Genomic DNA, 24924 nt, shown 5'->3' with positions numbered 1-24924 from the left:
AGCAGCCGCCGCCGCTGCCGCACACATAAATCACAGGCACTCCCATTAACAAATACAGCATCAAATTACAAGTATAAATGGCACAGCTTGCCTCCTTTTTTTTTTTACAATGTTTTTTAACAAGTCTTGTAAATCAAAGGTAGAAACCTCAACGCAGACAGCATGGGGTTTAATGATAGGGGTCTTGGGGCTGGTTGAGGCATGAGCCTATAAAACAAGCCCCCTCCCCTTCCCTGCATATGTGCAACCATGATTAAAATAATGTGCTGAAATATTCATTGGAATGATTCTCAGAGCCCCCGGAGCAACCCGACAGAAAATTGCATTTTTATTCATTATTAATAACAGCGAATTAGGGTTGTTAAAAAAAAGAGAAAGAAAGGGGGGGGGGAGAAAACAGTTCCAGCATGTGGTAACCATCTTTGTAAATGATTATTCCAACATTAGTGAGGACCTGGGATAATTTTATTGCTTGCAGCTAATGCAAACCATTAAGCACCAGGACTAGCATTAGGTTACTAAGTGCTGCCCGGTCCAACTGTGCACGAGCTGGAGCTGTTTCAAAGCATGTGTGCTTCCTTTAAAGGGAAATGCAGCGAAAAGAGAAAAAGTCTTGCTTTGATTTTTGCTCCTAACATGAAAGAGGAATACATAGAAAATAGGGATGATTCCAAAAATAATTGGCGTGCCGTTGACGGAGATGATCATCCTGGTTCATTTTCATCACATTTTTAAACCACACGTGAAAAAATATGGCATCGCTCAGTTTCATTTTGTGTGTATGGATAAGAGAGAGCAATATCCACCCAGTGTAACTCATTCAGACACTTGTATTGCTGTTTATTACCCAAATATGAAGCCAATAATGAGGTATAACTAGGGTTGCAAAATTCCGGGAACATTCAAAGTTTGAAACTTTCCATGGGAATTAACGGGAATATACAGGAATTAACGGGAATAAACAGGAATAAACGGGAAATGTTGTGGGTAATTTATACTAACTGTATTTACCTTGTCATTTACAGACATAAATATAAACATTTTGTTTTGTCATTGGCTGATTTGAGCCCTGAGGAAACTTGACTGTATGCTTCTGCATCTTTGTGTCATTCTTAACATATATCTTTGCACAGTATTTGCAAATGTACACAGCCTTTCCTTCTACATTGGATGGGGTGAAATGTCTCCACACATGAGATAGTGCACGTGGCATTGTTCTGTAGAATAAGATGAGAAAAAAAACACGAATGCAATGCCAGAGATATAAATAGTTAGCCAAACAATTGGAATCGTCTGTAAAAATATTTTACAATTGATGGATAAATGAATGGAAATAGGCTAGATGAACAGATGAACAATCCTCAATCAGCATGCTAATATATTTTCCCCAGTAATATCATTGAAACTTACCTGACTAGTCCTGCACACTACAGCAGGCCTCAGTAGCCCTGCTGTAGAGTGAAGGATGCTGGGAATTATCTGTGCATGTGATGGAAGAATGAACAGTTGAGGGTTGAAACTCAACATGAAGCGTGTGCTGCATTCCATACATCTTTAAAATAGAGTTTTGAATGATGTTTTTATTGCTCAGTGTTTAATTTGCGTATTTTATTTTTTTTCAAAATTCCCAAAATTCCCGAGCTAAACTTCCCATGGAAAGTTTCCGGAAAGTTTCCGGAAATTTACCGGAAACTTTCTGCCCCTTTGCAACCCTAGGTATAACAGATCTCTTTATGTCTTTACCTCCATTTTACATGTAAACACAAACACTAGAAAGAGCCTGACAAACAAATCCACCAATCCGGTGCCGTGTGTCCACATCTGAGAGGAGAGTTCTCAGTGTGTGCAGGATTCAGGGAGACGTTGGCAGGCGGACGTCTACTTCATTGTACGGTGTCTGCCCCCGTCCCTGCCACAGCACTGAAGCAGTCTAAACAGATTAAAGTGTTACTGGGGATCACATCGCAAAATACAGCCTCCTTGCTCCGTGAATATAATATCTACAAATGTCAGAAATCAAGAGGCTCAGGAGACTTAGCCGGGCTCTGACAGCAACAAGAGCTCAGTTTCAGTAAAGTATCAATCAAAATTCAGCCTGATGTGTGTGTGAGTTGTGTGTGTGTGTGTGTGTGTGTGTGCGTGCCCGTCGTATGCACAAAGTATCATGAGCCGCTGTATGTAAAGCAAGCCGTAACGCCTTGAGCTTGTCCCCTGTCAATCTCCCTCAAAGCTTAACGGAGGAGAAGAGAGATGTCAGTGGGTGGAAAGGAGAAACCCACACAAATGATATTGTAAACACAAGATTACACAGTGTGAAAAAATGTAAATCCACTGTAGGCAACTGGGCGATTACCGCCGAAGATTATGTCGCCTAATTCCCAGTGCAAACAGACAGAAGATGCCGGTGGGGGATAAATCCGGCACTTTGAAGATTTTCTTTATAACGGTATTAAACGGCATTAGGTGCATTTCATTTGAACTGCTCAGGGGTTTGCTCTGCTGCGTACCATTTGAGTTAAAGCTAAGAAAAGATTGCATTTGTCTTTAACGGTAATGAAATGCACCAAATACGTAACATTCACGTCACGTTGGCTGATTAATGAGTCTGTCGGCAGCGTTTGGACGTCTCTTCCCCTTCTTTTGGTCCTGTGCAGATGGTTTCAGTTTGAATGCGGTGTTCTGCTGTGTGAGTCGGACCTGTGATATTCTAGACTGTGTGGTCAGTGCGAGACCGGATTTGGACTGCGCCAAAGTGCCGTGCGGAGGGGGAACCACCTCTCCAAGGGTGGTCCGAAAAGAGATCTCTGCAGTCTGCAGCCACTGAGCTCTTCACACAATGGATTTGCAAGGTGGCTACAGAAAGCTCCTCCGAGTCTGAAGAGCACGGCAGGGAAATGAGGAACAAGCACGACATTTAACGGCGTGCACCTCTGCGCCATTTACCGTTAAAGCTAACAATCGAGATCCGTACATTATTCCAAGGCTACAGACAATAAATTCTCAGCAATCGGTGATAAAAACCCAATTCCAGCTTCAGAATATTAATAGAAATCTGGCTGCCTGTGTATTGTCTGTGTACCGACTGTCCGTCCAATAACGTTCTTTATTAAGCCGAGTTTGATCGAGACCTCCTTATTCTCCACGTCAGATGCGTCTGGCTCCGTGACAAGCGTAAAGAATGGCTCTAAGCCGGCCTCCGAGAAAGTGGCGAAATTTATTAGTCCTGTCAGCCATCAATCACCCAAATGGATTTCAAACTGCATTTTAAAAGCTAATTTTCCAGCACTGATAACCTACAGGAAACAGGAGCACCATTATTTATGGACACTTCCAGACTTGCTAAGTGCGGCAGGATAAATGTGTATGAGGACTATCATCTATTCTCCTCTCTTTCAAATAGGTATTAAAAGCACGTCTTTCCTCAAGGAGCCGGCGTTGAGGTTTTTGAGGTGCCAGATCCCCCCCCCCCCCCCCCCCCAACCCACCGTCTACAGGGAATGTGTTTTGTTTTGTAAAAGGAAAAGGGAAAGCTGACAGGAATAATTCAAAACAAAGATTGGGAGGAAAAAGGAAAAATAAAAGGCACGATAACGGAAAGGAAAGTATATCATCATTCTAGAAAAGAGAGATACTTCTGACAGCTGACAGGGGCTCATATCGGAGAAGAGGGAGAGCTTCTGTTAGAGACGCTGTTTTCTTTCCTCATAGTTTGTCAGATTATTTGGAGAATAGCGTTTGAGGCATGAAGATAAACTTGAGCCGGTAAAAGGGTGAACTTGAAAGCGAGTAAAGAGTAGGAACATTTTTGAAATAAAAATATAAAATGGCAATGATACTTTAATGTTGTTGAACCATATTGACATACAAATGTAATTGATGCTTAATATAAAAAAGTATATACAAATAACAAATATATAGAAGTTAAACTAAGAAAATAAACTTTTCTTTCACATTGATGATTGGGCTGTAATTTAAAGTGGCCTGTCTGAGATCTGGATTGCTTGTCAGCTGAAAAGACCATCTCTTGCCCAGGTTATATAAATAATGGGATAAATAATAATCCATTAAAAGCTAAACATTACAGATCAGTGACTTCAGAGGGCTTGGTCCTCAAATTCCTGCAATTTCCTTCTGCAAATGACATAAAAAATCCCTTGACTTGAGATAAAAGACTTGATAAAATGATAACGGCAATTTATCGTCAATAGAAATAATTAACTTCATGTTTTTCAAGTCACTGGAAGCAGAATAATGCACTTAAACACAAACAGGGACAGACTGCAGGAAGGCGAGGGTCTCATGGTTAAAGATTTCCCCTTTTATTCTATTTAAGCTCAGAGAGCATTTGTGTTCGGCAGCCGGGAGAAAGGACAGGGCCATGCTGATTCAATAAAGCACCATTATGCTCCTTTTAAAAGCTTCCATTGGTGACATGAGCAGGGGGTAATTATTATAAATACCCGTAATCAGTGACAATTCTATTCACAGGCATGGTGACTGGTTTCTATCACACACACACAGACACAAACACAGACACACACACGGACACTGAACACATGTCACTTTTAGAGAAACTCTGAGGACAAGTGGTCTTTTCTTATGTTTTCAGTTGTCGTAACAGACTCGGATAAGAAGTTGAAACGAACACGAGGAACTTGTTTGAGGCGCAAATGCTGCTGAACCCTAAATGTAGCCACTACTAACAAAAAATTTAGAAAATTAATAAACTGACAATAATATATATACACCTTTATTTATAATAACCTGCCCAAACAAGACACAACCTCTCATTAGACCAAAAATATGACTGTCATTGAACGAGTGATCCTAAAAAAATGACAACCAGATCTGTAACGTCATGAAAACCATCAGAAAATAGGAAAAGACTTGAAAAAAGTGGAGTAAATAGAAACACATTCTTCTGTAAACTGCTGCTAGATAGAAGAAAAGAATACCAACAAAAATACACTGAGCATCAGAAAGTGAAGACTGGCCTCCATATGCTGATCTCAGTCCACTGCTTTCAAAGTAACCTATAAACTCAGAGAGAAAAAAAATACACAGTAATTTCCCCTATGAAAATACATAAGGATTGATCATGCGCCTGTCAAATGCCAAGTGTTAAGTGACTGTATCGCCGACATCATGATCGGATTATCACAAATAGTGCACGCGACTTTCATCTCTGTAATTCCGCTATTTCTTATCATCACCACGCTCGACACGGCCGCAGACATGAGGACACCAAGCTGAGATCCAAGTGCTTCTAGTTACTGGCCATGACATTTTCGTTTGTAGATTGAGAAATAAGAGAGGACACGCGCTGAGGAATGGCTATTGGACAAAGACGAAAGGGAAGCAACACGGCAGCGAGGAGATTAAGTCCAGGTCATCTGGCGTAACGAAGACAGACGTGCACGCGCTCAGACGACGGATGAGGAGCCGCACTGTACGCCGAGGTGAACTCGCCTCCGCGGCCAGATTCCCGAGGATCCTCCATCTCTCATCGGAAATGGGGCACAGTCAGGCGATGCCCGGCTCGATTTCAGCGCCCGGTGAAATTGATGATTGTGTGAATGGGCGTTTTTCCAGAGATAATTAGCACAGTGTGCAAGGTTAAGCGTACCTCCAGGGAACAGAGCTCGGTGTAGGTCAGGGACAAGTGCTGGTGGAGGGGATATCAGCTTGCAAGAGCAAAGCAACGTCAAGTTTTCAAAAAGATCGTATACGAGATTGAAGAATAACATATTGAGATAGTGGACTAAAGAAATGAAAGAGGGTCCGTGCGGTTCAAAGGATTTAGATTTAGTGGAGTGGGCAGAGTAGAAACCTCTGAAGTCTGCGTGTTAACCAAAGCAAAATGTTGGCACAATAGGGGTTTCACCATTGTTATAGAGATTTCTAGAATAACCAGATGATGTCAATAATGGAAAACACAGGATGTTGGCATTTGCACGGGGGGGGGAAAGAAGATGCTTCTCCTCTGGACGTCAAAGGAGAATCAAATGTTTGAATTATACCCGAAACCCGTCCAGGTTGATTTTTGTTTATACAGTCAGGCTCCGGCAGAGACCTTGGCCCTTCTCTTCTGCCTCGGAGGGGTCATCAGACCTTGACCCCTCCGAGGCTGCACGGCCGTCTAAAAGGTGCACCCCCCCCCTCCGCCCTTTTGTGCTCGTGGACGTCTATTAGAATTGATAACCCTCTCAGGCGAGACCGAATACTTCGGGCATATCGTGAGCAAAAAAAAAGGTTCATTCCATCACAAAGTTATTATCCACGGCGGATTGTTACCATTCATCACGTGCGGTGGCGGGGGGGGGGTTGAAACTCACTGTTAGTCAAGGGAAACGGCTGTTTCACTGCCCCGGCCCGCGGATCGATACGCGGCGCCATCTTCCTTTCTCTCTCCCCCGCTCGGAAAAAAAGTAATTATACAGAAGAAATGTTGACAATCAATAGACCAGTCAGGTAAGGTTAAGGTCTGCAGCGGGGGGGCACAGAGGAGGCTCCTCCGTCAGCTGTCACCGAGGCTGCTGATGTGAACATGGACGTCCGCCCGGGAACAAAGGGAGGTTTGTCTCCTTCCGCCCCTTTTACATTTTCTGTTGGTTGCTGATGGTTTCGGGACAATTAGCACAAGAGGAGAGCTGGAGAATGAAAGATGGAGAATGAGACGAGAGAGATTCACCGAAATTCGGATTCGAAATACTTGGTTAAAATGTAGGAGTGTCTGCATCTGTGTGCGACTTTATTCACTGCTCTGTGTGTAAATGGTGCAAACTCCCATACACATAAATTGGGAGCAGCGTATTTTTGTTGTCTGTCGTATAAAAACAGATTCCGTGAAGAGGATAATGGAGTAAAAGCTCATTATTTGATAAGACAATACGGAGGCATGTAAACACACCGCTGAGTAAATCTGACAGCGTATTTTAAACTGAGGATTTACATATTTTTGTTGCAAGAAACAAACATTTGCTGCTTAATTCACTCGTCAGCAGCGTCTTGCGCCGTGAGAGAGAGAGAGAGAGCTGCAGAACGAGAGAGGATTTACAGTAGGGAGACGGCGAGCTGGTCTTTCTCGGGGACATTATTCTTCTTCAACGAATTTATCAGCTTCGCCTTGACGTCTACTTTCACTTTAGACGAGCCTGAACTTTATAATCCACTGGCGCGGTTCAGAGGTCAACAGCAGAGGGGACCAGGGGGCAGGGAGAATCACTCTCCCCCATGAAGAAAAGTCTGACATCCAATTTTCATCTTGATTTATCAGCGCAAAGCTAAAATTGATAGCGTGTCATTACTGGGCAGGGAGCTGTCTGGGAGAGATGTATCAAAGCCTCCTCGTTTTGATTCAGCCCAGCGGATCAATACAACCCTATACTGTTTCAATTTGAGGAGTATTGATTTTGCTATGCTGGCTCTATACAGGGGGACATTCATCACCAAGCAAGCATATAGTATGATCCACCAGGCCACCATAGGGTCTGATCTGCTTATTCTCCACTCAGATCACATGACTGCAGAGCAGCTGCTTTGGAGCCTTGAACAGATTATTTTCTCATCGCCGGCTTTTGTTGTTTCTGCTGCCACACAATGTCTTACACTGTTTACAACAAAGAGAATCGAGACTCACAATAGAGCGGCTCAGGAAATTCAGATATTGGTTCAATGGATAAAACCCATATCCGAAATGTACTTTAAAAGCTTTACTGGGCGAGTTACCACAAAGCTTAGTCTCCAGTCTTGTTACCTAATCTTATCTAGAGAAAATTCAAACAATCCAAACAGAGCAGGATAAAATCTGCCTTTTGCTCTCATGCTCCAAATGCTGGAAATGAGCTGCAAGATGTTTTTAAACTTGGAATTATTGCCATTTTTAAAAACCTTTTATAATCAATGTTCATCTCATTGCTTTTTATCTTCCATAATGATTTTTTTGCCATCGGTTCTGGGTCTGTTGTGTGTGTTTTGAATCTGTTGTAGTATACGTATATTTGTGTTATCTGTTCCTGCTTGTGTTTCTATTAGAAACCTTTTACGTTCCATTGCTGCCCATCTTGACCACGACTCACTGGCAGACAACATAGTGTATCTCAATGGTACCCTAAAATAAAGGATGAAATATAATGCATACCTCCAAAAAGGCCCAATCCTACCCATGAATTCTATCAATCTGCAGCAAATTACACAAAGTTATAGAAATCGGTTAATTAATATGAAGGGCTTTTTTCATCAAGACCCATGAATCGTCCCTGGGAAATCAGTGAAAACAATATTTAAAATTTAAAACTGGATGCATTTAGTGGCAGACCGGGTAGTTGCACACAGTTGTAAACACACACTGCTAAAAAAAATAAAATGATAAATATATAGGTTATTCTACGTTCAGACTCCTGCTTAGAAATAATTGTGTTGATAATATATTCAACACAAATGATAAATATCCTTCGGCGTGTCTCCAGGCAGAACTTAGGAGTAAAAGACAAAGCAATTTCTGTGCATGGGGGTGAAAACAAACATTAACAAGTCTCACACACACACACACTCACACACACACACACACACTGACAGCCACCTCACAATGCTTGAGGGCTTTATATTTTACAACAGCAGCATAAATGGGAAAGTTAATGTAGCATTGAATAAGACTAAGCTGTTGAACTGCAACACTGCCTTGAGCTCGTGAGCATATTGCATCATTTCTCTTCACCAGCAGGTTACCATTAAATTTGAATTTGTTGGAAGTTTTGCAGTATCATTTACAATGCACCCACGCTCAATAACCTTTTGTTTCAATGCAAATGCTGCGCCTCCGAGAGGGGCTCCATAAATATTTGAACAAGAGCCCAGAATTCAATCCAACAGATTCTGTCATGGGCTACTGCCATTCACTCAGTTTTATTAAAATCTGCACTTGGACGCTGTAAACTCCTCACACACAAAGTATTTATTTTACAATACTAGAGATGTGTTTTGGTTCTCTGCAATTATTCTGAAATTACCAACAATGAATGGCCTGTTAGAAATTGAAAAGGGGAAACATTGGATAAAGCCAAAATGTAGAAATCATCATAAAGTAAACAGACGGTGCAAAATCGTTCCTGAAGCCGGGATACCAGAAACCAAATGTTGCTGCTTGGGAGGAAACTCTGAATGTCACTTCAAGTCAAAGATCAGTGCAGCTGCGAGAATTAAATCAGACCAGCTAGAAGACTTTTTGGACGATGGCAAAATATGAAACAAACCTAAATTTAGCAAACATGCTCCGACATCTGCACTGTGTTTTCTAAAACCTGAACCCGAAACTAGAGCTACTGTTTCAGCAAAGAGACCAAATTGGTTTTGACAAATCAGCAGTGGAGGTTTGTTGAGTACAGCTCACAGCACAAATAAAACAGTGTGGACCACCCCTGTCCATTTGTTCGTTACCTAGTGGAGGGTTGTGGTCCTGGGTCAGGGACAGACCGAGTACATTTGGGTGTGAGTCCAGAATTTGGGACATATCCAGGAATTGTGTATCGCTTTCTTTACCATTGTGAGGCTTTTTTCGACATTTTCACTGTTTTCCCAGAAATAATTCATGGATCTGGATGATAAAAGCATTAGGTTTGTTTAGACTGCTTGAATGTCAGGCGACTAATGAGCCTGGGCAGTAATATAATTTAAGTTACTGCAAATTGATGCACCTTCATCTTGTCTGCATCTTTTTTTATAGACAAATATTTGTCTTAAAATAAAACCCACTGCAGCTCTACCTGCAAGCGTCCACTGAAGATGAGCAATTCTCTCTTTATAACAACTCCATGTGTGCTGTTACACCCATAACCATAGATTCATCGTAAAATCGGACGCTCGGTACAACACACAAAGTCGATGTAACACTTCTGATCCACTCCTGTATGTGTGCGACCATGTGGGTGGAGGTGAGAGGTGGGAGGTAGAGCAGGAGAGCCCGCAGTTATTTTAACAGGGCCCGTGGGGAAGTCTGCAACTAACACCAGGTGCTGGGCTGTGTTAGTGAGCGGGTCAATGAATGCCTGGACAACACTGTGGAAACACCCCCAACCCCCTTCTTCCACCCCCAGTATGTCGGACCACTGGCCAATCAGCTGTCCCCGGGGGATTAAGCCACTCCGCGCTGTAATTGCGTTTGCTGACCCGATCGCTGACCCTATTGGATCCTGGGAAAATGACATTAACCGGTGGTCCTGTCCCATCACTGCAGAGTTTTCAAGAACAGGTAACTTTAGTGCCCTTGGTTTAGACCTTACAAAGAGTGGCAACGGTTCACATTGGCCTTGTAGCTTCCCCTCGTGTGTCCCAGGTGTGGGGGGGGCTTACCTCTGGGCCAGCGTCCCCCAGGCGCCGTGCTTGTTGGTGAGGATGTTGACGATTTTCTGCTTCAGCTGATTGGCCGTCACGTGGTCCCTGTGTTTGGCGGCACTGATCAGGTGGTCACACATCTTCTCTTCGTCTTTTCTGTCGGCAGCATACTGGGCGCAGTTGGACTAATTTCAAAAGAAAAGCATAGTATGAGTCTTATTGTGTATTAATGGCTTTAGCTACAGTGTCCACTGCCAAAAGTGATATCTGATATTGTGTTTATGGCATTAGAGCGTGTTTTACTTGAATAAAGCCAGAATATAGAGCCTCTTAATGGAGCATTTGTCACCCTGAAAAATGTTATTGCTTCATTCAACACACTTGAGTGCATAAAGATATTAGCGGACAGCTGAGAGATATATTTCTGCTCCCTTGGAGGAGTGTAGTAAATCATGGCAGGCGCATGAAGGCAGCCCATTCCCTTCCCGCGGACAGATGAGGCTCCGTGCTCGGGATACGTGGATGGTGCTATTAGAGGCGAAGGGGAAATACTCTAATAGATCCACAAAGAATATCGACTGTCAAGGTTTAGAAAGCTACAGTGGCCTCATAGCAAGAGATATGTTATTGTCGCCTGATAGGAATGGTGCATTGTGCATTTTTAAACAAAGAGCCCCATAAAAACACAGTGTTTTTTGATGATTCTGCAAATATCACAAGAAATCAGTCAAAAAAACAATGTTCCAAACAATGTTTGGTAAATATTTAAGTGTCAGGACGATAAAATGTGAAAAAGTATGATTTAAAACCAATTTCTCGAAGCCGGAGCAACTCTCTGAGCGTTCCAGGTGGCCACAAGTCACCGGGAAGAGCCAATCTAACTCTGGATCGTCTCACTGTGCCACCCGGGGGGGGAAACTCCTGCTAATATTCAAAATCTAATTTGCTAACAGAAGCTGGAAGTTAATCGAATTGCCTGCTTCAAATTTGAATTCTGTCAGATATTATACTTTAACATATTCTTCAAAGGGCGGATAACTCAATCTCCTCTTGTCACCTCACGTTACCAGGAGACGCTCTGACAAATATCAAATGTTATTTATCACTTTAAAGCGCATGACGCTTCGCCCTGACACCAACTTAATTGTAAAAATGTCTTATCCGCGTCGTGAATCTTCCATCTTGGAGAGCGGGTAATAAAGTAACGTCAGAGCCAGATGAGAAGTGTAGACTGTCTGGAGTTGACAGACAGAACGGATGGGGCCAGGTACACTTCCCCCTTCTCCTGACATTGCATATCTAGCCGTCTCTTCCAGTTTATCTAGCGGGTCAAGGATCCTCAAGAACTGTATATCAAGCAGCTGTTTGAGGATGGCTGCTTTCCTCAGATAAGAAACTCATCACTCCTCACATGTACAAGCTGCTAACAGAGGCAGCGGAAGTGTGGGTGTGAAGGGGTTGTGTGATTACCTGACATGTGTGTGCGTGTATGTGTGTGTGTGTGTGTGTGTGTCTGATGTTCTACAATAACCACAATCGTCTACTTTGATACAAACATCCTTTTATTATTCTTGCCCCATAACCTGTTATTTTGCTGATTAGATTAAACTGAAGAATAAAACGGAATAAGATTATTTTTCTCTTGTTACTTTCAATAATAATAAGAAAATAAAGTCTTAATAACCCTGTCATCCACACATTACTTTAACCTCACCAGCTTTTCCTTTCCTGTCTGAAACAGGAGGGTTTCATGTGGCTGGGTGGGCTACACACAGACCATATCCCCCCGAGTTGGTCAGCAAAAGCTCATATCACTTTCCTAAATTAATATTGCTGGCGTGTCCCTTTGCTACCAGTAATTAAATTCCTCAATAAGAGCAGTACGGGTGAGTTGTCCTCACGAGGACACGGACAGACATGATTACTTAACATTAAGGGACTAAAGGCGGTTTTATGTGAGCGTAATTTGTTGTAGAGTTCATTAGGAGTAGGGTTGCAAAGGGGCGGAGAGTTTCCGGTAAATTTTCGGAAACTTTCCATGGGAAGTTTAGCTCGGGAATTTTGGGAATTTAAAAAAAACCAAACATGCAAATTAAACGCTGAGCAATAAAAACGTCATTCAAAACTCTATTTTAAAGATGTATGGAATGCAGCACACAGTAAACATTGAATTTCAACCCTCCACTGTGCATTCTTCCATCACATGCACAGATAACTCCCAGCATCCTTCACTCTACAGCAGGGCTATTGAGGCTTGCTGTAGTGTGCAGGACTAGTCAGGTAAGTTTCAATGATAACCGGGGAAAATATATTAGCATGCTGATTGAGGATTGTTCATTTGTTCATCTAGCCTATTTCCATTCATTTATCCATCAATTGTAAAATATGTTTACAGACGATTCCAATTGTTTGGCTAACTATTTATATCTCTGGCATTGCATTAGGTGTTTTTTTACAAACTTTTTTCTCATCTTATTCTACAGAACAATGCCACGTGCACTATCTCATGTGTGGAGACATTTCACCCCAGCCAATGTAGAAGGAAAGGCTGTGTACATTTGCAAATACTGTGCAAAGACCTATGTTAAGAATGACACAAAGATGCAGAAGCGTATAGTGAAGTGCCCAAAGTTTCTTCAGGGCTTAAATCAGCCTATGACAAAATGAAATGTTTATATTAATGTTTGTATATGACAAGGTAAATACAGTTAGTATAAATTACCCACAACATTTCCAGTTTATTCCCGTTAATTCCCATGGAAAGTTTCCAACATTTAATATTCCCGGAATTTTGCAACCCTTATTAGGAGTCACAAGAAATATTCCATTTTCAAAGCAAATTGTAAGATTTGACCTTGTCCAAGCGGTGATGTCAAACAAGCGCTGCCAACTACACTCTCTTTTGTACAATATTGTGATTCTGTGCCCCAAATTGAATGTGTAATTCCAGGTGAAGGAAAAGGACGAATACCTCAAACTCTGCGTGTTTGTGGACGTCCTCCGCTCGCTGCCTGTTCAGGATGAACTCGGCCTCGTTGGCGACCCGCACGATGTGGTCCTTCATGGCGTGGCACAGCAACCTATCACATGGCAGACAACGTCACATGAAGCACTCTCACCTACATATTAATCATCAATTAGGAAACGTATTATTTCTTATTGGACCCAAACGCTGCAGTAGTGACGGAGCAGGTCTGAGGCCAATATAGCTTGTCGGGCCACATTGTTGAAAGAGGCCACTGGTAAACAGCATCGTTTGTCTGTGTTATGGTGCACGGCAGCAGGTCAGAGACGGATCCCTCTGTAACATTAAGGAGGGAATGGAGCGTCATTAGAGCATTGAAGCCTGTCTGGCACCTTCCTGATTGACTGAGCATCGCTTCCCACTGACCAGAGCATCAACCCGGGCGCCCGGCTGCTGACAAGTCTGGAGAACTCTCCACACGGCTGATTCTCCGCCGTCTCCAGCCATATTCACATTGAAAATCCAGTATCTTTAATAATGGAATACACCCTGGCCATTGTGTAGATTACATGCCATTTAACACACCATTAGGCTAGCTTTGTTTTAATTAAAGCAGCCCCTGTTCCTCTCCAGTGCTTGTTTCAGATTGTAATTTCCCTCCTGTCCCAAGGAGAGGCAGTAATCCCAAGGCTGCATTCATCAGCTGCTATTGCCTCTTTAACTGTTGACAAGCACTCATTAATAGACAGACGTACAGTGTTTAAAGAGAGACGCCCACAACTACAACCTTTGTTTTCACACCAAGAATAGATGAGAAAGCAAGTTGACAAGTGATAGTTGGAAATGGATAAAAAAAACACATGCGCGTCCTCTACTAGAACCTCTGCTTTGGTGTTTTGTACAAAGGAAACACTAATTAATACGAGACAATATTCACACATTGCCGGAATTAAGTGATATAAATGTGTTGTTCATAGGCTGCTGTGTAAAATCAGTGACCATCACAGTTGTGCAGGTCTGAAGGTTGAATGTCCAGTGACTGAAAAAACATGATAATGTGAAGAATGATCAACTACAATCCCATCTAACACATTCTGAGGTTTTCTAATTGTTTTGTTTGTGTATCATTAGATTTTTCAAACCATTTCAGGTCCACTTCCTCAAAACACAATATATTAGTCTCAACACCAGTGATCGCTGTTGCTTTAAGACACTTGTCTTAACGGAGCTGTATGAACAGATCTAAAAACACTATAACAGTAAATTAATTATTAGAAATGATACTAAAATCTGGGGTAAAAAAGTTAGAAAGCACTTAAATAGTAAAGATAATTTATGTGGTTAAAAGGAGTTGAAATGTTAAAAAGACGTTTAGTGTATATTTACAATCGTCATCTAACTCCTGTTTTATTCACAAAGTAATATAATTAATCTGCAAATCACAGAGTTCTCTTATTTCACCCTCATACCCCGGGAACCTTGCAGCGTTTTTCATCATTCAACCTTCGGGGAAACACCAGCTAAACCTTGTGTGATAACTTCTCTCTGTTTTTCAAGGAGGTAGCAGGAGCAGTGGTAACACTAAAGTAAATTGATCGTTTACTTTTAGCCATCCACCAGTTTTAATAAAGGGAATTATTATTATTTGATGGTGGCCTCGGGATTCATAAAAACAGAGGAACGGCCCACAGCCACCGGTGGCAGGGTGTTGTTGCACAGGCAGCAGATACAGCGTCTGTGTCAGCCACGCCTCGTAAGGCAAACAGATTTACCAGCCTACAACTACCTCGAGATCTGTCTGGTTAAGCAGAGCAGGTGTGCGGCGACTTGACTGGGAAGTTGTGTATCTGTCGGCAGCAGCCTGGACCGCTCCGTGTGGGCCCGGCCGGCTGAACCTTTGTTCCAGGGCCAGCGGGGGGACACGGGCGTGGAAGCCTGGCCGGGCGGAGACAAGCGCCAGGGCGCCGGGGAAGGGCCCGGGCAGATGGGTCAGCAGATGGACAAGGAGTGTGAGCCGCCCCTGATCTGCCCGATTGGAAATCCCCGAGTCTGGCCACACCCAGAGAGGGAGAGGGAGGGAGGCAGAAAGTGAAACACGGACACTGGTGACGGACAGTGAAACAGACGGGGATATGAAGGAGCAGCCAATAAGAGCAGCTGACTGTGCTGTAGTGTTGATGGTCTTACTTCATCCAGACACAACAGTCTTATTTACCTCTGAACCCCGACAGAGCAGACAACAGGGGCAAGAGGGTTTAGAGCTAATCTGCGTCCTGCCACTTAATCCAACAGGGTTTTTATTGTTGCCGGGCAGAAAACCAAGACACACACACTGAAAACAGAGGAGATAAATAAAGTGTTGCTGTGTGATTTACACTCAAATATAAAAAAGTGAAAAGGTTACATTACCTTCCCTCGTTGATGAGCTCAATGAAGGCCAGGCCGGCGTTCTTCTGGATGGAGTTCTGCCACTCCTGCAATAAAGGAGTTTGTGATCTGTTACCGACAGAAGCTCTGCATCTTATTTATGAGTATGAGCTGGAAATTGTTAGTTCAAAGGTCTGAATAAAACACTATATGATATTAGTTGTTAGAAAACAAGATTATCAGTTTGGCTCCTATAAGCCCCTGGAAAACAGAGGCAGTATAATACTAAAGGAAAAGAGCACTTTCCCCAGCAGCAGTGCAAAGTACAGAAAAAAGCAGAGTATGAATATCAAACTACCCTTTTTGATCCTCTGTGCAACCAGATCTTTCATAAATGCATCACAGGAATCACATTTCAGCCACCAAATGTCATATTTTAACCGTAATTCAGATTACAATTTAATAGCTTGTAATCCAAGTAGGTAAAGAAAGCATTTCGTTCTATAATATATCCTTTATTTAAAAAAAATGAAAGGTTGAAATCCTGCACCACATGTGTGACCATCATTTCTTCTTCTGCGAAAAGATCTGTGAGCACAGGAGAGATGTAATTGTGGGATGAAACTATATCCTCTCACTTAAATACAGCCATTTCCTCTGTCCCTTCCAGTGACAGATTACTGAGCCGGCTCGACCCGGGCCCTGCAGAGTGCGCCTGGAAGGGATCCGAGCCGTGGGCCAGAGTGCCAGCACTTGCCGTCTCACAACATGCTCTGGAAATGATTAAAAAGCAGTTGGAGAGCGCGCCTTTCACTGTGGGAAATCCAGCTCTCCTGTATCCTCACCGAGGTACAAATGGAAGAGGAGGCCACAGTTCAAAAGAGGAGGGAGGAAAATGAAAGGAATAGATTACCAGGCCGACGTCTTTGTACGTTCAACTCGAACGTATCCACATATATAGGAAACATCGAAATGTGACTATCCTATCACGTGAGATTAATACTATTGTTTTACCAGCAGAAAGGATAAACAGGGATATGGCCTACAGTGTAATCTGTAGTCATACACAACAATGCTGCTTGTTCTCTGTCCCCGTCTGGGCAAGATAAGCAGCTTTTGTTGTGTAAACTACCTGAATAACTGACATTGACATTATTATGTACGGGCATGTGTTTTTCTACGTAGTTGTCTTGCCTGACACATACCGGTTCATGCACGAGCGCACAGCCTGACCCTGCGATGCGTTAAGTCAGGGAGATGGTGCCGACAAACTGCCGAGCATCTGGTCTCCAAATGTTCCCCATGACCCCCTTCCACTGCTACAGGATCTGCCTGGAATAAGCTGTTCCTGATTTGGACAGGGATCATGTACAGCCAGTCTTCTGAGGCTCAACTCGCGGCCGCGCTCACGTGACAAAAATAAATACGGAAATCAAGGCAGATGTGACACTGGGGCGATGCCAGGGAAGTGGCAGCAGGTCGGCGGAGGTATAGCGTGAACTAGTCACATTTCCTATCTTGTCTGGGGTATGCTCGATGACAGCTGAGAAGGAACTTCAGAGGCTCTCTCTCTTTCTTTCTTTCTTTTTTTTTGAATACTGGAGAACAGAGCTCCCAGAGGAGGCTGCCTTTGATTGCAGGGATTTTAAAAAGTCCTCTGCTGCCCATTTGAAGGGAATTAGGTCTGACGTGCGCCTCCTTCAAGAGATGTGATCCTTGATGTAAATGCAGACCGTGACCAAAGTGAAGCACCTCTGGCCTTTGGAAGTTTGTCTATTGCATGTATATGGAAAGCTGAGATTTAATGCTGGTAAAATGTGGCTGTTAGAGGCGACAGAGTGACACCATATTGTTCCGTTTTATTATTGTTATAAAAAATATGTTACTAAAAATCTGGCAAGCGTTGGCATTACATTTTTTTTATTCTGGAGACCAGACAAATGTATGTTTACTAGTCATTCATTCTATATTACAGGCCTAGTTTCCTCACATGCCTGAGAAGAATAACTTCCTTTCTAACTCTGTGTTCTGCTGTTAAACTGTTTGTATACATTTCTGTTAACAAACAGCTGCTGCTGCTTAAAACTTTTAATGAGAGGAATGAAGCTGAAGAACATTGTAAATCTGTGAGAGGGAATTCTTTAACGCAACATACAACACGGGGAAACGTTGGACAGTGATGGATGATCCTGTAGTTTCACACGGGGGGGGCAATGGTACCAGTCCTCCATCTATCTTTGAAACAACCCGCCACCTTCCCGTGGACCTCGAATCCCCAGAAGTCCCATCACCGAGCGAAAACAGCCTGCTGGCCTTGAGAAGAGTCAGACTCCTCCCACTTTCATCTCGGTGAAATTCAGCAGGCCACTAAGTATTTGTGGTGTTTCAATCCAACCTGTCACTGCCCGGGTGGGGGGGGGGGGGGGCTTGGCTTTTATCTGCTGCGCTTTTCTCTGCACATCTGGAGGCCTTCCATCACTGGAGCTCTGTGGCTCCACTCGAGACCCCCGCCCTGTATGTTTAAGCTGTTACAAGAAACAGAGCTGCTTGACCTTTTCATTCAGCTGCCAGAGATGAGGAGAGACACACAGTGTCTGCGGCCGCGGCCAGCCGCACAATGATTGCTGTGATTAGTATGCATAAATAAGGAAAAGGCAGATCATTAGCACTAATTTATTCATAAAACTGACAGGTCACAAAACAGAAGGGGACTAAAGGTCAGCCGAATGCCCTCCTGGCTGTCTCGAAACATTAATGTTGAAATATGGGAGGGACGTGTTGAAGTTGGCACTTTGTAGTGATGTCAGCCAAAGATCACACTGCATGTGAGAGGAGGCGCTGCTCTTTTGGAAAGCACTTCAGATACCGTGTCTGATACCAAAGATTTTATTAGTTACTATAATTCAGCGTAGTTATCAGTCAGAATAAATAGATTTGCTCATTATAAAACTGATCTATAAATATCAGCTTTGTCGCCTAAGAGAAATAATGTAGAAGTCGCCGATTATCAACGATCTATTAGTACAGAATGGTTTTTAAATCATATCAGATGACAGCATAACTGGATTAATAACCAATCCTGCAGTGTAAGAATACAGAGCAATGGCTCATCGCTGTTTAAAAGGTTGGAGAAGGACATCACGCTATATGCTGCAGTTTCAACTTCCCACTGTCTGATCGATATCTCAGCCTGGGTTTCATCCCCAGAGCCCCTAATGGCAGGAACCTCTGGAGCCGCAGTAATGCTATCTGTTTAAAAGGGGGGGGTGGGCTCAAGCCCTTAACAGCACGCTGACGCTCTCGTCTGTAATAAATCCTAGATCTGGAAAAAGGGCAACTTCCCACAGATACTCCACAGACAGAATAGCAGCACAAAAGGGAGTCCGTCAAAAAAAACCTTGAAAAGCTCGACTATAACTCAGCGCCGGCTTGCCTCATTTATGTGCGTTTCTTTGGAGGAGAGCCACTGAATAATGGCCTCCATATAACAGAGGCTGAGCTCCCTGCTGAAGTGGGCTTCGGAATTGCGGATACCGCGGAGCGCACATAGTGGCAGTTCCACCTCCTCCAAGGCTGTGGCTCTGCCGTCTGGATCCACAGAGAGGCACCAAGTAATGGCTTCCTCATGGGCTCCCAATGCAAGACTGATGGGCTGACAGAAGGTATGTTAAATATCTTCTCTTCTAACTGCTACATCGGGGCTTTGACCTTCTCTAAAACAAGGGCTTAACAAGAGATTCAGGGGGTCAGCTCCGAGGTGATCAGTCACTGGCAGCGCGGCGCGAGGTGGGGCTCGCTCGCCCGCTCAAAGGAGGGCTGGGAATCAAAGCTCTGGGGTGTAGTGAGAAAGTTGCCGGATTCTCAGAGAGACTTTGGAGGCTGCATGTCGTCACTGGTTTGGACGATTGGCTTATGGAACATTTTCCAGGAAGGATTCACTGATAAGAGAAGCTCCGGCAGAGTTTAAAACAACGTGTGCTATATGTCATACGCTATATGCCCTTTAAGAATTTAAAAATTTAACCAGTGATTAACCCGAGATTCATGCATGCACTAAAAGTCTGCAGTTGTGACAGGAATAAAGACGGAATCTATTTTATGTGAGTTTAAAACACCATTTGAAAGAGATATAGCTGCACGAAATGGCACAGCAATTTCCCATTTGTGATTGTGCAATGTGTTAGTTTATATTCGTAAAAGAGATGAAAGCAGATCACTGCACGCTGACAGAAAGGATGTTATTAGGAGGAGTGTGGCAGAGAAAGAGGAGAAGACGGGAGCTAGAGAAGGGAGACAAAGAGAATCTGAAGGAGAGAGAGAGAGAGAGAGAGAGAGAGGATTGTGATGAGGAGGAAAAAGAGAGAAAGAGAAAAAAGAAACGCTCACCTGAGAACAAAGCAGCATCACGAGCTCCACCACTGAAGTGCTCGACTTCATACACACCAGACCTGTGGCGGCAAAGCAGATGAACTGAGATTAACCATTAAAGGTCAGTGGGTAAAAGTATCTGGAGGTGGACTCTCACATTTATGATATGATTTTAATAATAAATACAGTCTACGCTAGAGTTCAGACAGACAGTACAGCATTAAGCATTAAAATACATTTTAGAAACGGCATCTTAAATTGTGCTCCCAATTTGCCTGTTGTCAAAAAAAAGGCATTTGCATCTGCACAGAGTAGAGGTGTGTGCAGAACAGATGTATTAATTTAAAAAGTGAACACCCCCTCCCCACACACACACACACACACACACACACACACACCTATCTTCACACATGCAGTCAAGCACAAAGTGAGCACACACATTCACAGCTTCCTCCCTCATCCGTGGATGCTGAGCCGCAGACAGCTCTCTCTAATGAAACAAGGGCAGGTGTGAAAAGTTCATTTGCGGAGACAATGGCTACAACTGCTCCCGGATTCTGCAGCTCCAGCTCCTTCTGCTGCTGCACTTGGGCGAGAACAATTAAGGTGCAGTCATTAGTAAAGAGGAAAGAAAGCAACTCTGCAGGACTCATTATGGGCGGGGAGGAGAAGTCGATGCCACTTGGCTGCCACTGTCTCAGGTATGACACCGTGTCAATCAGAGGGGGGAGCAACACATTCTTCATCCAGGATTTATGCAACATATATTTAGAAAAATCGGTTTCTCACTGAATAAACAACATCTGCAATATTAAATATGTATTATTCATAAAAAAGATCATCTGGGAAATATGTTACTTTACTCAGATGGATTTAGTGAAAACCTTGAATGGCAGTGGTATGACACTAATGTTAAATATAATTACATTTTTTATTTAATGACAACGATATATGCATCGTACTGTTAATTCATATTTTATTTCAATCAATCAAGCGACAACAAATCATACACACTCATGGAAATGACTTTCCTCAATATGCCTGATTTTTTTTGTCTAGATATGTGACAAATGTTTATGTTTTCTCTTTTCTCATGAAATCCGTTCAGCAGTTTTTGTGGAGAACCATCCGATAAATAAACGAGCAGGGGCGTGATCCACTTCTTTAGCTGAGTTAATAAATATATATATGTGATGGGTTAAGAAACTAAAAAGTTGTTAGTTATGCACGTTAATTAAACTCAGGCTCCTATGGCCGAAACACTTGGGCCTTCGAGGTCAACTAGACAACATAATTTAAAATATTGAGGGAACTGGAAGGATCTCGTGGTCATTACTTCTTTAACCCATCTCCATTCATGCCGCCTGTCAGAGGAAGTGTATTGTAAACGCTCTGAGCACAAGAGAAGGGCCACATCCTCTCCGAGTGCCGCGGCTGACCCCTTGTTATAGCAGTGACACGCCGAGCCATAAGTCAGTCCAGTGTGACACAGGAGTCAGGTGGCCAACTGACCCTGGCCTTGTGCTGGTAGACAAACTAAATGCATTCTATTTAAACATGCCCTGCCAGTCCCTTCCTGTAAACAGGGCCGGGTTAAGGCACGGGTGAATGTGGCATTGTGGGGGTGATGTGTCGGGAAGCTGGGCCACTCAGGGGCCAGCGAGAAGCAGGCGGCAGGCATCACAACAGCGTCAGTGTTCACACACAGGCCTTACCCACCAACTCCAAGTGTAAAGCTCAGGGTGCACTCAACATAATTGCTGCAGTGACCACATGTCTGCAGGGGGGGGTGGAGGAAAATGGTGAGGCAAAGGGGCACGCAGGGCACGGGAGGGCTCGACCCCGGGCAATCTAAGGAGTGATGGATGGCTGGTAATTACTCGTAAATGGAGTGCCTTTGCACTACAGCACACTATTTCAACTGTGAGCCTGGGAGGGCCGGGGAAAAAAAGAGGAGAAAGAGAGGGAGAAACGGCCAAAGTAGTTCAAGCTTTGGGACAAACACGCTACATCTGGGATGGACTGAAGTGGATCAACAGAGATAGAGATTTAACGTGCATTGGGTGAATCTGTGCACTGGTTTCTGTTTGATCCGTGTCACTTCTCACAGAACCAGACAGGGTTAAACTGGTGAGGAGTGCCGAGGCCCGAGCTGTCTGTCTGCCGCCTGTTTGTGGGGTTACACTCTCCGCTCGGCTCGGGTTTGTCAGCTCAGTCAGTCCGCTGACAGACTTTGAGTGAAAGGGTAACAGACATATTCGCACTTGTCAAGGCTATGCTACCTGATTTTTCTGAGCTTGTGCAAGTAGCATCAGCCACATGTGCACAGCACGTCTATTTACATACGTACACGCAGGGTGTACGCATGATGTGAGGAGGAGAAATAAACTGTTTGTGTAATTTTCGCTGGGATGGAAATATTCCTCAAATGGCCTGTAATGGCTCTAGGGAATTTATTTCACAATTTGACCAATTGCTTTTGACGTGGTTGGTTTATATTAAATAAAAAAGATCCTGCTTATGAATGAGACTGGTCAAGTTGAGCTTAAATTAAATACCAGTGATCAAATGTTCCTCAAGTTTGGGATTCATTAATAATATAAGCAAGCTTTGCAAAACTAAAACTAAAATTTGATATGATAATAAAATACAAGAAATTAATTATGTTCAGCAAAACGCGCATGTTGTGTCAGGGGACTTTAATAAAGTCCAAACAGTTATTCTCTCAGTCTGTGAACATCTGCAACTCATATCAGTCGAGTTTAAAGTTAAAAGGAGATATTTAGATTTTAACTTTGTGCAAACTGCAAGTAGTGAGACTGTAAGGCCACATATATTCTGCACACACAAACGCACACACACACACATACATACGCACACACACAGGTTGCGGTGGCACTTTGTCCTTGTGAACATGAGCCAACACAAGCCTGAGTAAGAGAGTGGCAGTGCCCACACATGCAGGCCGAGTCCCTGAGGTTGGGAACAAGTAGACCTGTGAGTGGCTGCCAGCCGGGACCTGAGGCCTGAGGACTGAGGACGGCACCGAGAGTCTCCACACGGCCGCTAGGGAATAGAACCAGAGCCCAGAGCGGTGCAGAGGATCACACACTACTGCAAACACAGAGCTCAGCCGAGCCAGACAGACCAGAACTTAAATATATACAAAGTGGCCGATGTAATGCAATTTATAATGAAAACGATCAGGGTATTATGGTGAAGACATTAATCCTGAAAGCTGTGAGATTGTGAGAGAAAGTATCAAGTCGCTGCTGCAATGTTCATGATTCCAGATTTTTATTCACAGAGTTTCTATAAGCATCTGTAATTCACTTTACTTTCCATGTGAGCGGTTTTGGATCGAACTCTGCAGGAAAAGTCAAATTCTTTATGGCAGAAAAAAAGGAAAAAGGTTCATTGTTCTTCCAGTATAAATACAGCTTAAGTTTTCAGATTTTCCTACAATGGCACGCAGTCATGTTGGAAATGTGATCTCAGTTTGGAGAAATATGAACACTGAAAATATCACCCGCAGCTGAAACCTCAAATTGGGGGAGCACTAACGTTTAAAATTCTACGGCCCGAAATTTAAAAAATATGTATTTTAAATGATTCATGCAGATGGCAAAATATGGAGGGATGACGGGGGGAAAGACCACCAGCTTGAGTGCAAAGTTGTGACTCCGGCCACTGCTGTGGATGCATCCATCAACAAGGCTGCCAGGAGCGTACAGACAACAATAGGGTGATGGGACAGGACGCCACACAAACCCTAAACAACATCTTTACCTTCTATCAGCAGCTCTTGACCATGGCTGCCCAGCAGGGTGCGTGAGAGGAAAGGTGCAAAGTCGACAAAGATCTCCCTCAGCAGGGGCGCCACCTTCTCCAGGGCCCGCTCCAGCTTGGTAGTGATGCTGTCAAGAGAACACATCGAGACAGAAGGTGGGTGAGGTGGCTCTTCCATGAAGGGTGAGGCAGGAAATAACCAGTGAGACACACAAAGTTCACCCAGTGCACACAGCAGTTAGTGTGAGTTAGTGTGTGTTCCAGGGTGTCGGAGAGGAACCAACACATTTGAGTGGATGCAAACGGAGTCAGATACAGTTGTTATCGCTGGACAAGATTTCACGTTGTAACAATTTTTTGTTTGTTTTATTTCAAAAGAGGATTTCTGAGCAGTTGTTTGCATTCTTTCTGGAGATGAAACGCAACATTGAGTCACTACAAGACGATTTTCATGCATCGCCTACTGGTACTACAGGGTCACATGTCTTTGCATCACTTCCTTTTTTCAATATAATTGCACTGATCAGTCAAACTGTTATTTTATTTTTCTGAAACATACACACAGACACGGAGAGGTTTTAGCAAATTAGGCAGCTGCAATGATAAATCAATGTACTCGTTGCTGAATAAGAAAAATGTTTTCTTTTTACCCGTCAGAACAAAAGAAATGTATAAAGTGTCATTTTAAACCAGCAGTTAGTGTTAGTTAGTGTGTGTTCCACGCTGTCGGAGAGGAACCAACACATTCGAGTGGATGCAAACCGAGTCAGATACGATTGTTATCGCTGGACAAGATTTCACGTTGTAACATTATTTTTTGTTTGTTTTATTTCAAAGAGGATTTCTGAGCAGTTGTTTGCATTCTTTCTGGAGACATGTAACCAGATAGGGGTTCACGGTTGTTCAGCTCTGCGGAGGGGAAGTTCCTTATCTCCGCCCTCGGTACACGCTGTTGTCTGACACTATCTAAGCACCTCAGAGGAACAGTGAACCGGAGTCATGCAGCTCAGAGTGTGTTCAGGCAGAGATACGAGTCAAAGCTGCAACACACAGTATCTCCGCTGTGCTCCGGCGTGTACGCCCACAGATATAAGACAACATGAGGG

The 24924-nt window shown here is 43.4% G+C and overlaps 1 protein-coding gene across 1 annotated transcript in view; it reads right to left on the bottom strand.

Annotated features, from left to right (window-relative positions):
• LOC133003401 (neurobeachin-like) overlaps positions 1-24924 on the bottom strand; it is a 187641-nt gene that overhangs the window by 79228 nt on the left and 83489 nt on the right. Inside the window, exons 33-37 of the mRNA XM_061073124.1 lie at positions 23819-23946; positions 20048-20109; positions 15704-15768; positions 13301-13409; positions 10348-10514 (exon numbers count right to left, since the gene is read on the bottom strand). Of these exons, the coding sequence (XP_060929107.1) occupies positions 10348-10514; positions 13301-13409; positions 15704-15768; positions 20048-20109; positions 23819-23946 (531 nt within the window). The remainder of the gene's footprint in view (positions 1-10347; positions 10515-13300; positions 13410-15703; positions 15769-20047; positions 20110-23818; positions 23947-24924) is intronic.

The sequence above is a fragment of the Limanda limanda genome, chromosome 6 (assembly GCF_963576545.1).
Source record: "Limanda limanda chromosome 6, fLimLim1.1, whole genome shotgun sequence".
Taxonomy (NCBI): domain Eukaryota; kingdom Metazoa; phylum Chordata; class Actinopteri; order Pleuronectiformes; family Pleuronectidae; genus Limanda; species Limanda limanda.
This window is presented reverse-complemented; position numbering and strand designations above follow the sequence as displayed.